General features: G+C 43.1%; 1 protein-coding gene across 1 annotated transcript; it reads left to right on the top strand.

The window, feature by feature from the left end:
• The first annotated feature begins 659 nt into the window (after positions 1-659).
• Positions 660-9,761, top strand: LOC116948796 (UDP-glucuronosyltransferase 1A5-like). Its single transcript, XM_076069227.1, has 6 exons — positions 660-1,066; positions 4,269-5,138; positions 5,500-5,631; positions 6,977-7,064; positions 8,294-8,513; positions 8,950-9,761. Exons 2-6 carry the CDS (start codon positions 4,272-4,274, stop codon positions 9,260-9,262), a joined length of 1,620 nt encoding a protein of 539 aa, XP_075925342.1. The 5' UTR covers positions 660-1,066; positions 4,269-4,271; the 3' UTR covers positions 9,263-9,761.
• The last annotated feature ends 5,459 nt before the right edge of the window (positions 9,762-15,220 follow it).

The following is a 15,220-nucleotide window of genomic DNA, read 5'->3' as shown; positions in this document are numbered from 1 at the left end:
GGTCATGAAAATAATAAGGGTCCACCCCGAGAGAAATAACTGAAGAATGGCACTGGCAAGGAAAGGTGGGGGAAATGGGGAATGGGGGATAAACACAGATTGGCACGGAAGAAGGAGAGAAGGGCGTAGGTTAGATAACGTGGTGGAAGACAGAGCCGGAGGGCTCCGGGAAAGAAATGACTGGTCGTCAACAACAGTGTTCGTGCCCTACAAATGTTCTTGTCGATGTTTATGGAACAATAATGTTCCCTTAGCAGGACGACTCGTGTGGACTCGCTTTCACACCCAGAACCAGGGACTGTTTGGCTGAGCGACGTTTTTCCGTAGCTGCACCATCAGCCATCTGGAACTTTTTCCCACTGCACACACGCAGCAACAGCATCCAAGCACCATTCATCCTCAGGAGACAGCTCAAGGCTCTCTCATGTTCATTCCGGCGTATGAAGGACTCCTGGAGTTCTGGTTCCATGCCTCCGAGTTCTCAATATAATATTTTGCTTTCGATTCACGAAATAAGTGCGGGTAAAACATAGTTTTTGAATTATAGGCAAGTATGCTGAAATTATGCACTCCCATGAGGCCTTATGGCTGAATGAATTTGCAAAAAAAATACTTCATGTTGTATGTAGAGGGATAGATTTGAAAGACATAGCTTATAATAATTTAAACAAATTTATCTAGAAAAGCTGACCAGGCCAATGAATAGGCAGTACTCATTTTATTTACACCCTCACCTCTTATTGGAAAATAATTTCAAGCTTGTAGAGTGTTGCGCAATTCAACTGGTTAGAAAGTAGACTTTTTTATCAAGTCAAAGTCCAGCGTTTCTTGTTTGTTAACCAAAGGGAGCACACCTACTGAACGGTGCGCTGTGTAACGTGTTCACAGCGTAGCTGCATTCGTGGTTTTTTGATAGTTTATAACATTTCTGTCACGCTCCTCTTAATTGGACTCATTGCCTTCTCTGCTTCCGAATGAGCACAATTTCTGCAAAGCAGTGTCCCCGAAATCAAGATTTGCTACCTCGTCCGAGCATTTAAGTTACTTTACAGAAAAACAATAAGCAGTAAGTACGAAAAGTATTTTTTGAATATTTAAGCCAAGTACCTGGATTAATGCTGCGTTGTTGTTGGATATATTGTTTATAACAAACAAGAACATTCAGTTATTAAACTGGTGAGGACCCAGCATCTGTTTAGTCTATGACAGATATCTAAAATGTAGTTCTTGTGGGGAGTTGAACATTGTTGGAATGTTTGAATGGGTTATTTTTGTTGTAAACCGTTTTGTTATGATTGCTTCATAGCAGTTATAAATCCGTGTGGTTTTTCTTAGATGAAGGCATTTTCTCAAGTTGGGTCTTCCTGATAAAAATGTTTTATTGCCTCGGCTGCAATCATTTTTCATTTCCAAATTCATCGAGATTATTGCACATCATTTATACACTATAATAATATGTTTACATTGGATCTACTAACGTGGTGCTAACGTTAAAAAAACCACCACTTTTTCATATTTTCTTGCTGTGGTTTTCACACCTGATGATGATTGCTTGTGTTGCAGTCGAAACGTCGTGAGAATTTTAGTGTTTTATATTTTTATTATTTTATTGTTTCCCTTCTACGTGACTTTACCGAAAGAACCAAGAATATGAATCCCTGCAGTCACGAAAGCTTGAAATCAAAAGTATATAGGCCGTTAAGATGTATCGTTGCACCCTTTAAGTTGCTGTTCCAACAGTACGTACAAGTGCTAGAAGTTCGCTTTTTGTCTACATGTCATTATCCTCGGACCAGATTCTCCATTGTAGTAACTGTAGTTGATGGTCTGAATTTGATTCAGCATGTTATTTGACCAAATTCCAGCACATGAGAATTAAAATTTCGGTTAGACTGTCATGCGATTACCATTACGCTCGTATGCAGAGCGGATGGATAAAGTGCTGTCCCCTATTCTGCGCACCAGTGGTCACTTAAACATATCTCAGGCGTAGCTCTGTGATAGTTGCTTCTGCAGGCCATTCTGTAACAAAGGCTTGCACTTCTCCGTAAGATCTCCGAATGTACTCTTCACCTGACGGCATGAAGCCGATATCAAAATCAGCATAAAACTGTTTGGGAAAATCTATTCTTTTGTCATGGTTGAAAGAGCAGACTACAATTGGAAATGTGGCTCTTGCAAAAGCATAGAATTTCGCATGAAATAACGCGAGGATATATGGCATGACTAATCTTTTTTGAGACCCTTGTGCAATACTCAACTGCATGTGTAACACTAATGGCCTTCATCCTCTGCACTTCATGAATGTCTAAATTGTTTTAAAATATCACATTTAAAATGTATGTTGCAAAAAATATGCCATCATGATATGTTATATTTTACAGAATTAATTCATAAAACTGCAATGGATACTATATTTTGGAAATTTGAACAAAAAACACATAAATTTCGATTTAAAGCTTTCGTGACTGCAATGATTCATCTTCTTTGGTTCTTTCGGTAAAGTCACGTAGAATGAGAATAAAATAATAAATTGATAAAATAAAATAACACAATAATATTCTGTCCTACCAGACAGTCTCGCTCCCTTCACCTGATGAAGGCCGCTTGTGTTGTGGCCGAAACGTCGTGAGAATATTATTGTGTTATTTTATTTTATCAATTTATTATTTTATTCTCATTCTACGTGACTTTACCGAAAGAACCAAAGAAGAAAAAACACATACTTTGAATATCAATAAATATAATGTATACTGTTTCAAGATAAGAAATGCAGTTCTCTCATATATATTCAGTTGTCTTTAAACAAATCCATCATAGCCGAATAAATTATATCTGAATTTTATTCTGAGCTTTTGAATCCTTAACTGAATCAGATGAACACAAATCTTTATCAATGGAATTTTAAAAAGTGCAAAAAAAACCCGAAATGGCAATGCACAAACTTGTATTCGTATTTGCAGAGGACATAACTTTGAATATGTTAATTATAATTTGTTTATATAATGTAGGAATCTAATGTGATAACTCGTATCGGCTTCAAAGACACGCAGAAAGTAAAAAATAGCTGCAAAATGACAAATCATAACATCCATAATGAATATTTTATAATGCTTGGTTCTGACATGTCATGCTACACATCGCTTAATTTTTAACTAAATATTAACTTTGATTAATTCAATCTTGATTTGAAGCTTTCGTGACTGCAGGAATCCATACTTTTTGGTTCTTTCGGTAAAGTCACGTAGGTAGAAAAAAATAATAAATCACGACGTTTCGATCGCAACGCAAGCGGCCGTCTTCACCTGAAGTCGTTGTTGTCACCTGAAGACGGTCGCTTGTTGTTGCGATCGAAACGTCGTGATCTATTATTATTATTTTATACCTACGTGACTTTACCGAAAGGACCAAAGAGTTTTGATTCATTCATTATGTTGCCAACATCTGTTATTTTACCACAGATGGTCAGTTTACATTTGTAAAGGCATAACATTCTGGAAAAAAGGAAAAAACTTACAATGGTGATTTTTGTATGTATAAATTAGGGAGCCATTACAAATTTTGTCTGTTGTTCAAGTTAATATTTTACATAGTTACAATACGTTATCCATATAGCATATAGATAAACGTCCAACAACTCAATCTTGCGCAACCTGTCTCGTTAGAAAGACAGAAAGAGACCAATATAAGATAAACTATTGTCCATAGGTGATAAAATGCAAAATTGCCACGTAGCAATCCAGTTCCAAATCGTTTTTTGTGAAACATTACGTAAATTGTTAATGAAATAAAGATTCACTGCCAATTTTTCACAAAGAATTTACACAACAGTATATACTATTATCTGTACTCCTTAACTTGTAGACCTTTTGTTTCGTGTCTACATATAGCATTCCAATAAGTAGTGTGTGTGTGTGTGTGATTGCCTCGTGTTTAAATGTGTAATATAAATGTCATGTATGTAATGCGCGTTGTGGAACTGTGTACCACAGATTTAGGCTTAAAACACTAAATTTACAGGCTGTACATCTCTGCCCAAAAATGCATACGATTTGGAACGCAGATTTGGATTTATAAACTCTGAGAAAACTGCTCTCTGAGAAAAGTGCCACAGAAAATCTAATTAAAATCAAAATTTGGCTTCATCCTATCTGTAGTCCTTAAAGTTATCACAATTTCTACCTTAAATATTAACCAATGAAAAAAACAAATAAGACAATAGCTAAACCACGACTGTATTTCGATCAATTGTGTATTGTTTTTGCCAGGCCATGCGGTGGTGTTTCAGCTTTGCTCAAACCCTCGCCTTCATGCACATGGCCGTGGGCCAGGAGAAATCTGACGGTGACCGTGCTGTGGGTGGCATGCTGGTGTACCCAACTGATGGCAGCCACTGGATGAGCCTGCGTGACCTGTCCCTCGCCGTGTCTCGGCGTGGTCACAGAGTGGTCGTGGCATTGCCCGCGACCGGTAATCTGATGGTGGGGGAGACGCCTGGGCTAGACTCGGAGACCTTCCCTGTGCCCCTTGTTGATAAACATAACTTGTTAGACACGTTTTTACGAGAAGTGGTATTTAGAGAAACGGATGGCGTTACAGAATTCACCTTTAAGAGCTTGGAGAGCATGAATAAGAGGTTTGCAGCAATGTGTGACAGCTTACTCGGCAATGTTGCTGTGATGCAGCGACTTCGTGCCCATAACTTCGAGGTTCTTCTCGCTGACCCAATTGATCCATGTGGAGCGATTTTATCTGATGCACTGGGGCTCCCGTCAATATTTCTTATGCGTGGCATTCCATGCAATATCGACTTAAAAGCTGCCCACTGCCCAGCACCATCGTCGTACGTTCCCCAAAGTATGTCAGGCTTCACAGACCACATGAGTTTCACCGAGCGGGTCACCAACATGTTTATGGGTTTAAAGCAGGATCACCTGTGTATTGACTTCCTTCTGAAACGCTTTGATGAGCTGGCCAGGCGCCATCTGGGTCGGGACGTCACGGCCATGGAGCTGCTTAGCAATGCGTCCATCTGGCTGCACCGGACAGACTTTGTCTTTGACTATCCCCGCCCGACTATGCCCAACATGGTGAACGTCGGAGGTATGACATCCGATGATGCGAGACCTCTTCCACAGGTAAAAAGTTACTGTCAATTTGCACTCTTTACCTGCATTTGTTGAAACTATTAAGAATTAGAATTATGATGTTCTGATGATATGGATAACATAACTTAAATAACTTTGGGCACAGCTTGAAGGGTTAATTTTCTGAAGATAAAAAAAATACGTGGTGAGGGAAAGACGAATATTTAATTAATTCTAGCTCATGCTAGCCAAACTGGGTTTAGCATTTAAACCTGCATGTAAATGTAATGTGATGACAGGTAAGACAACTTGTTTTAATTACATGTTTACACACTGGAGAATATGATTTGACACCCCGATGGCCAATGCAAAACGCCTAATTAATCCATTTGGGCGCGTTTTTATTCTGCAGGATTTAGAGGAGTTTATGCAGAGTTCTGAGGAGCATGGTGTGGTCGTGGTGTCATTTGGATCCATAGTGTCGGCCATTCCTTATAGAATAGCAAACGTTCTTGCAGAGGGCCTGGGCAGAATCCCACAAAAGGTAATAAGGAAATTACGCATCACATGTACAGTAGATATCTGAAGTAATATGTGGTCCTCTCTCGTGGCTTCTAAACATATGAATCCAACTCCACTTTGACAAAATACATGTTGCATGATTTATGATACCTTGTGCAATCTATATAGAAAAGTAATCTTTGTTCGAACTGCTTTTTGTGTTTAGTGTGTTGTCCTTCCCCCACACAACCGATCAGTGCGGGTGGCTACGTACGGTTGCAAAAGAAGTTCAACATGCATACATATATGTCAGTATTTTTTTTACTGATGGCTGTTGGAAGATGGTGGCATAAATGTCTCTCTCAGGGTCTGGAAAATAAATATAACCGTTTCTGTTACATATTGTATGGAAGGAGTTGATGCAGAACACGAGCGAAATCCCAAGGGGGCCTTCAGCCACATGCAGTGGTCACCCACGCGTTCTGTTCGGCACAACACTTAGGAAACAAATACAATTTTATACAACTCGGCGGCTCAGAGGTCAGAAGAAGCATTGCCTCAAATAATGTATAACTCAATCCTAAAACAATTGCTTTATTGCCTTAATTATAATGCAATTCAGATAATAATTTATGTTGAGCTGTGTAATATGTAACCTATGGTGCAAACCAGTCTACACATTACGATTTCCTGAGTTACTTTTAAAGTTATCTTTTTATGCGTTTTTTTTGTAATACTATGTTTGGCTCTTAGCCACAGCATTTGCATCAGGGGGACATGGGCTGGCCTTACCAGCCAGCCACACACATTATTAATACGCAAGACTGTCAGATATATCTGTCTGCTGGCCAGATCCCGTATGGGTATGGTTTGCTGACATTCCATCGAGGTGAAAGATGCAGAGTAGTCCACCAGAGTGTTGACATACGTCCCGTAATTGTGTATAGCCTAGAGAGCACACATGGACAGAGAATTTCAATATAACTATGATTTAAAAAAATCTCCTACCTTCTCACCCATCGTCTTTCCTTACTCTTGCAGCAGTGGATCAAGCTCAACCGGTATGCAATGCTTTTTAAACATATGCACACTGAATATAGTTAGGTCCGTTTATGAAATGGAACGTATTTGGGTCAATTGGGCGAGTACACGGAAAGATGATAGTTTCCTCATCATTATCATGATCACCACGATCCATGGGCAGATCGTCCGTACGTGTCCACTGCATATTTCGATAGCTTCTTACCCATCACCAATAATCATAAAGGATGTGTATGTTCTGTGTTACCATGTAAGTTGATTACATGGAAGAAGATCCTGTGACGTGACAACTAGTGTCTCGTTTATTGGTGAATATTCTGTCGATTAATTTGTGCTTTACTCCAAAGGTTATATGGCGCTATGAAGGACCAACTCTCGAAAATCTCTCGAACAACACAAAAGTGATGTCATGGTTACCACAGAGGGACCTCTTAGGTGCGTGTTGCAATATCTGTATTCAGCTTTTGTCTAATTGCATCCGTCAGTGTCGGCTCCGAGTGCCAAGGTACACAGCCAACGTGTATCATCACTTCCTCTGAGCACTGCACATGTTCACATGCTATTCCCCATTCTGAGCTGTGTCTACTCCTTGATGTCATCCCACCATGTTCATCTACACATTTATCTTGCCCTTTTGCCTGAGATTTTCCCAAGAAGAAGGCAGTCATAGGACTCCATGTGAGCCTCGCATTAATTGTCCGCAGCATGCCACAATCCTCTGGCTAAATCCACCAACATCATTTGGCATCACCGTTATTGTTAACACTTCTTTGTTCATCGTTTCTCGTCCTACATCCTGTTGCCAATGTCCTTCTATGAAAGGGCACATTTCAAAACGTGTCTTTCCTCCGAACGGTGCCCTTTCAAGTGTCCAGCTCTCGTATTCATACGGTCCTATCGACCACACGGAGCACTTGAGGCATTGAGGCCAAGCGTTCATGCTCAGTTCTCAGTCGGTGAGCATGGTCGGCTGTTGAAGGCTGCCTTTGCCATTTACATTATCTTAATATTCTCTTTTGGTACCAACGTCCACATTCCGGAAATGTTCTGCATGCAGTTACCTCCGTTTTTCAATAGAGATCGCAATACATCTATCATAACAATACGCATGCTGCATTTTCAATTTTCAACGTTTTGCATTTATTTTGGTTAAGTTTAATTCATTACATTTTATATTAGCTTTTGCTTTTCAGTTAGTTTTTTCTTCTCTTCAGAATAAAGTATTACTATTTTTAGTTCCACTTGCAGTTTTTGAGGATATTTTATTTTTGGACAGCCTCAATAAGAAATATACAGTAGTATAAGCTAGAGGAATGCCCTGGCCATGTCAAAGCACGAGACGGTTACTACTCCGTGTAGCTATAGCTCAGAGCATCCAACTCGAACGTCAGGTGTGGTTACAGCTCCGAATCACACTTAAGCTCACGTGCCATCACAAACTGAGAAAAACGGGCTTGTATAACATCTAAAATCATGATTTTTGACCAAAGCCACTGTATGTTCCAGTTCCAAAGCTATGTAACACGCACAACATAAATGAACAAAGCGTTCAAAGAAGCATCCAAATGTGTGTTGTATGTTTTACTTCTTTCGCACCGTACATCGCCAACCGTGCTAATCGAAGGTTGTCCCTGTCTGGCTGTGATGGTGCCGGTGGATGACAGCCCACGCTAAGACTCGTGTATTCGTGACGCACGGGGGATCGCACGGCATCTTCGAGGCCATCTGCTACGGCGTCCCCATGCTCGGCCTGCCACTCTTCGGGGACCAGTTCGAAAACTTGGCTCGCATGCAAAGCAAGGGTGCCGCACTGGTGCTCAACATTCACTCCCTCGACGCTGGCTCTCTCGCCTCGTCCATCTCCACAATCGCCACACACAAGAGGTACGGTGGTGGGGCGCTGCGTCTCAAGCGATTGGCTGACAATATTGCACCGGTGGGGAGCTTGTGTAGAAAAAGCGTGCAGTTCCATAGCACTCTGCCATTCCACGCTCTTATATTTTCTAAACGTGTTTTGAAGTTTGCATTGTCGCATACAAATAGTGTCAGTGACATATATGATGTTGGCTAACTATCAGGGTTTAAACTTGGAATAAATTATGCATTTTTTTGTTGTTATAAAATGTATCACCAGCCACGTGAATAGGCGATTCAAAGCATGCACCAAAACTGTCACGTTTAACAAGTGTCCATAAACGTACATTTTGTTCAACCTGTGGCAGCGGACCACTCTCTCAGTGTGACAGCAGTTGCTGGGTGGGTCTTTACCGTCATGCGAATTGGATGATACTGCAGCCTTTGCCGTGTCTGATTTTCTTAGCAGCTACAAGGAGAAGGCATCACTGCTCTCGCGTCTGCACCACGATCACCCGCAGAAGCCCATGGACAGGGCAGTGTTCTGGGTGGAGTTTGTGATGCGGCACGGTGCGGAGCACCTGCGAGTGGCGGCTCACCACCTCACCTGGTACCAGGAGGCCGGCTTTGATGTGGCGGCGTTTCTGCTGGCAGCCATAGTCCTGGTGACAAGCGTGTTCATTGCGCTCATCACGATCTGCTGTCGCTGGCTATGTAGGGCCAAACATCGTAACGCCACTGTAAGCAAAGAAATGGCAGCCTCTAAAAAACACAAGTAATTGTTATGTTTAATCCGATTTTTTAAACAGCCACGCATGCTTAATTCGGACAGTGGGGCAGCTTTTTGGAAAATTCCCTTCAAACCATTTAATAGAGAATGCTCTTTTGGAAAAATGATACGAGATGATTTGCTGATTAAAATTTAAGGTTGTGATTTGACTTTTTATTTTAAAGAAAGTTATACAAAACTTAAGACGATTTGTATAAAGTCAATTGAGTGGTCGCAAAGCATAATACCAGTGGCCCTGTTAATCAGGTGATAACATTGCCCAGATCAGACATGGTCACACCAGAACAATAACGATTGACCCTTTAATGAAGGATAAGCAGACAATAGTCTCCTTCATATAGCTGTCTCTCCACAAAAAAAAATAGAGGAGAAAGTATTGTCTTGAATGAAACATTGTCTGCTTTTCTATTTTGTTACTTTAATTCCCCACACCAACGTGAATGATTGTTTTGTCTTCAATAAAGGGGCCTTCACAGCCAATGCCGTTACTCGATTGTGCACGTGAAAACACGATCCTTGCACCTGAGATCATCGTGACATCGCACCTTTGATTTGTTTCACACACAGGAACACACGTGGAGCAATAATCGGAGGATTTAGAAAATGCATGCGAATCAAACCTTCCCGTTACATTTTATACACTAAAGAAAGCATTGGGGCCCGGAAAACTAAAGGGAGTATCCAAGTCACAGTATACTGTACTCCAAGCCTTAAATGTTTGTTGCGAGGAAATCTATCCGAGTCAATTAGAAGGACCGTTAGCCTCCCTCGTGGAAACACCGGACCCATATGCCCTGACCGCAATGAAGCACCGCAGTTACAAATTAAAAGGTAAGGCACGGGAATTCGAGGCGGTATGGGGCCATCATTTCTCAACAACCCCGTCTAGCACAAGCTACTGAATTGTACCATGGTGTAAACTTGAATTGAGAAGGAATGGCGAGGAAGTGGGGAGGTGGGCTCTAGGTTTCATTGTACCCTCAGTATATCTTACGTGGGTGAGAGCTGATCTCGTCAAGGAGCATAAACCATCACGCGAACTCCGGTCACACTTGCAGAGGCTTTTGGTTAGCCATCAAACAAATATGGTCACTGCATCACGTGAATTCAGATGCACTTCTGCGGCCGTCTGGAACGCTCTTCTGATTTTAGGAAGCCACTGGAGATATGCACTTGTAAATCTTGATTGAAAACTCATTTCTTTAGACCTGCTTTGTGTTTAGTTTGTTGTCCTTTCCCCCGCACCTCTGATTAGCACGGTTGGCTATGTACGGCGCGAAAGAAGTTCAACATACATAGAGGAGAGTGGGTGTGTGGGTGTGGGTCCATTTTTTCCTTTCTTTTATTTTGTTTGTTATCTTTTTCCTACCCCATGCCCCTATTCCCCACCTTAGTTAGAACTTGCACCTTCTCTATACCTTAATAAGCTCATGTCAGGGAGTGAAGCCAACACAGGGGGCACAATCTCCAGACCTACCAACCCTACTTTGAATATGGGCGTGTCCTTTGTTGTGACTGTATCAAACGGGTTCTATTAAAAAAAGAAAGTGACCCTTCGTTGTGTGAGCCACAGTACAGATTGGTCACTTTAGCCATGAGTACATGGCCACGGCTGCCTGGGTGGTTTCCCTCAGAGTGTAGGCGCTGCTTTCAGGCTGGCAAGGCCGGTGGTGTCTCAATGCCGGTCCGCCAGGCTAGGGGCCAGCGCTTTGGAGGCTGGTATGGGGCAGAAAATTCCTGCTGGAGAGAACTGTGGAGCTGCTATTGGTGTGGATGCAAGATTAATCCAACACAATACACAACATAACAAACACAGCAACAACTACAACACAATATGATAATGTATGAAATAAAACAGAGAAAAAAAACGAATAACAAAATTATGGTATTATTTGGATGATATATGCGCCTCGGCGTGGCCAGGCCACACCCAGGCCACGCCCACCTTCGAGAACCCTCGAGAAGGCTCTGCTTCTGGCCACGTGGCCTCCAAGGTCCCCCCCGGGGCCCCCGGCCCCCACCTTGATCCGGTCACGTGTCCGGCCGGGTTCATACAGATTGCCACGGCCTCACACAACCCCCGTGGTACAGACCGACGGCCTCCTGGCTCCCCGACCCGGCCGTGACGTCATTCCCACATCCACACGTAGTGACGTCATGTGTGTCTACAGACCCACACGGTAGTGACGTTACAAGTCACTACAAAAGTATTTATCTGGCAAGCTACTGTGTGTGTGGTTGTGTGTGTGTGAGAAACGTTTATTTATTTTCCTTCAGTAATCATTGCACTGTTTTCCCCTTGATGTGGCTTGTGTTAGCTGATGTGTGACAAGTAAAGTTTTAAATTTTGATTTAAAGCTTTCGTGACTGCAGTAATTCATATCTTGAATAAACACAAGATCCAGGTCTGTTTCAACACATTACATAAAATCCGTGATCTGGTTCCGTCTGCAAAAGATGTGATTCCGGACATACAGTACCCTGGTGTCTACAAACTAAGTTGTCTCTGTGGTAGAAGTTACATTGGAGAAACCAAACGCCATGTCTCGGACAGCATTCGTGAACACAAAGCAGACCTTAAACACGGTAGGACCAACACCTCGGCCGTGGCAGATCATTGTTCTAATTCAGTAGGCTCACATGACATTGACTTTTCCAAGACAGAGGTTCTTTGTAAGCCATCTGGCTTCCATGAGAGATTCGTTCATGAGGCTATCCACATATACAAGCACAGAGACAATTTCAACCGAGAAGATGTATTCTGGCTTAGCAATCATTGGAAAGATTTGATAAACCATTTCAGGTCTTAATTGATTGTTCACGCTTACAGTGGCTTTCAGACAGCATACATTAATTTTTCGTCTCCCCCCTCCTCTTTTCAGAACATGGATGGACTAGTCCTTCTAAATAAACTGCCAAATCGCTGCGCGTGGCGCAGGCGTTTTTTTAATTAAATAAATAAATACACCGTTTTAAAATAAATAAATTAATGCAAACCGAAACACCTGATGACGACCGTTTGTGTTATGGTCGAAACGTCGTGAGAATTTTTATTGTTTCATATATATTTTATTATTTTATTGTTTCCTTTCAACGTGACTTTACCGAAAGAGCTAAGAATATGAATTACTGCAGTCGCGAAAGCTTTAAATCAGTACTTTAGAGCAGTGAGGTGCGTGGGGGGCATCATACGTATCGGTGTTCCCTCCTCCACACAGCAGCCAGCCTCTGTCCATGGGGGAGAGTTGCTTGATCGCTCTCAGTGCTGCTCAGTGGACACCTCTCTCCACTGCTGGATGAGCTGCGCGATCACGCTTGTGCTGGTTCGCTGACAGCAGTTTCTCTCCCCTGCTGGATGAGCTGCATCAGCACGCTCCCTCTTTCTGTGTGGAGAACTCGAACGTCACACTAGGTGACGCCTCACTACCCTGCGAGTCTTGCCAACGTCAGTGGGTAGCGACGGGGCCACTTTGGCCTCTGTTCGCCGCCCCCTGCTCCGCAGCTCGCCGGCTGTCGACCTGTTGCTCTCGTTCCCGATTTGAACTGCTCCTGAACCGACTCACTGGTCGAACTCTCTCGCGTCCCGACCTCCTCCGAGTCGAACTGTCTCCCAAGAGTCGACCCCCCGGTCGAACTCTGGTGAGCCGACCCCCTCCGGTCGAATTCTGGTGAGCCAACCCCCCCCCCGGTCGAACTCTGGTGAGCCGACCCCCTCCGGTCGAACTGAGGTTTTAATGCTCAGGATCCTCTTTTTATGCCCAAAAATCTCTTCACTCGGATCCTGCCCACAAGGCGGGGTTTCTTTCGATTTTTGCTGTGTCAGGATTTGTCCGTATGTATCTGCGTCCGTGTGTGTGTCCGTACGTGTGTCAGTGTGTGTCATTGTGTGCATCACCCACGGTATATTCCGTTGTCATACTCCTACCATAAAACCCACAAGTAAAACAATCAAATGTTATAACTTGTCTCGAAGGCGCCTCTCTGTCTGGGTGCACAACCTGGACGGAGCGGCGATATTCCCTCCGACTTTCACCGACGCACAAAGAAATGGTTCAAAAGTTTTAAGTTAACATTTCATTTCATCAGAGTTCCAAAGTTATGATTCTGTATTAATCCAAGGTCTGGATCAGCTTCCCGTTGTGGCGTTTGACTCGTGTTTCCCCGAGCGTATACACACTCCTACCCCGCGCTGCGGGGATACAAAGACGGCCGCGATCTCCCTTTCTCTCCGATCCTGGGTTTAACATCGCCCTTTGCTTACGTTGCAGTTTTGCTGTGCGCTTGCATTTATTTTCCTCTCTACTCTTACTTTAACCCGGCTTATTATTTGTGTATGGGTGGATTAGAGCATTCATGTTGACTTAGGAAAACCTGATTGTTAGGCTTCGGGTCAAGTCATATGGAAATTCTTAAAATATGTAAATACATTTCATATTAAATTAATAGACGGGTGATGGTTACATTGACGTAGCTTGTGGCAGGGTTCAATTGAAGTGGGTGTGAAGATCAATAACTTTAGCCTACCCTGTCGTTAAATTCCGACTTTGAGTTACTTTAATAGTAATGCAGAACCAATTAGCTTTTTTGACTTAACTAGATCTAGGCTAACGCAACCTCCCAGTGACCCTGGCTTTGTGTTTACGTCAGCCCCTTGCAATCCGCTGCGCTCTGCTCTCTATCTGCTCCCTCTGACCCTGGGAGGGCTCTGAACGTCAAAATCGTGTTAGTGGGTCAAGGTCAATATGACCTCCACATGCCATGCTGAGGCCTGGTTTGGTGTTTTTATTCATTATTAAAATAAAAAAAAACAATAGAAATATGTATGTATATGTATTGAAAAATTACTTGTTAATATTAATATGGAAAGGGGGGCATATACAACACCACTCAACTTTCTCCAACATATCTAAAACTATTATATTTACGTGTTCAAGTATAGCTATCATAATTAGCGTCATTGTGCAGAATATATGCATCACAATAAGTAAACAGTACATCTTCATACATCTGTGCCTCTTCATAAAACATAAACAAAAATATTTTGAACACATTACATCAGCCATTCTGGCAGTTCATAATTTCAGCCGCATTGGTTTAATGCTAGCAAACTCTGGACCAGTTTCGACAGACAGTGTCTTATCAGCAGTCAGGCTTGCTTGAATTTTGAACTGCCAAATGAAACATGAGGATTTCTCCACAAATCTGGCTGTCACCTGATGATGCTAGTTGTAATTACTGGCGCAACGTCGTACTCAGATTGTAAATGTTGTGAATTTACTCTCCAACACACCGATGTGCTGTACTAGTGTAGTGACTGTGATTGTCACTGTGTGGTGCCGGGCTTACGAAGCCATGGCGGATAATGTGTTGGCATTACGTGTAGCCCGCTTGCTGGACGTAGTACCAGCCCTAGCGGGGCTTGGGCGAGCGCTGGTCAGCGCGGAGGCACCACGTACAGTGTGCGGTGCGGGCTCCCGGTGAGGAAGCGAGAGAGAGTGTCAGCCAGCCAGAGTTACATTGGGGCATGATACGCCGGTTGACTTGCCGACACGTGACCGGATGATATTGGAGGGGGGCCACCAGTAGGGCTGCAGGGCGGTAACGTGGTATAGAAGAGCTCTCGGGGAGACTTCGGGAAAGAGCTCGAGAGATCTAGAAGGTGGGCGGGGCGATGGGCGGCGCCAGCCCCAGCCACAGGCCGATATAACGGGGGCCCCGTGAGGGAATTGGGTTGCTTCGTGTTGCTGGTGATGAAGATCCACGTCAGGTAAAAAGAAGCCTCTAGCCACGCCGTCCGGGACCCAGCTTGTGGTCCGGGCCGGGATAGTGAACCGTGTCTAGTTCTGCCGTAGCGTGGCTAGATGAGCATTCAACACCCAAGTGCACGGTGTGTTATGTTATGTTGATTTATTGAATAAATAGTGTTGCTCCCAAAACAACGTCTGCG

The sequence above is a fragment of the Petromyzon marinus genome, chromosome 2 (genome assembly GCF_048934315.1).
Source record: "Petromyzon marinus isolate PM22_M1 ecotype Great Lakes invasive population chromosome 2, UKy_Petmar_22M1.pri1.0, whole genome shotgun sequence".
In the NCBI taxonomy this organism is placed as follows: Eukaryota; Metazoa; Chordata; class Hyperoartia; order Petromyzontiformes; family Petromyzontidae; genus Petromyzon; species Petromyzon marinus.
This window is presented reverse-complemented; position numbering and strand designations above follow the sequence as displayed.

Bases quoted from the DNA above. Each gene is read 5' to 3' on its own strand.
- LOC116948796 (XM_076069227.1), top strand. From the start codon at position 4,272: ATGCGGTGGTGTTTCAGCTTTGCTCAAACCCTCGCCTTCATGCACATG. The intron at 5,632-6,976 runs GTAATAAGGAAA...TTTACTCCAAAG, and splicing joins TGGGCAGAATCCCACAAAAG to GTTATATGGCGCTATGAAGG. The intron at 7,065-8,293 runs GTGCGTGTTGCA...GGTGGATGACAG, and splicing joins ACCACAGAGGGACCTCTTAG to CCCACGCTAAGACTCGTGTA.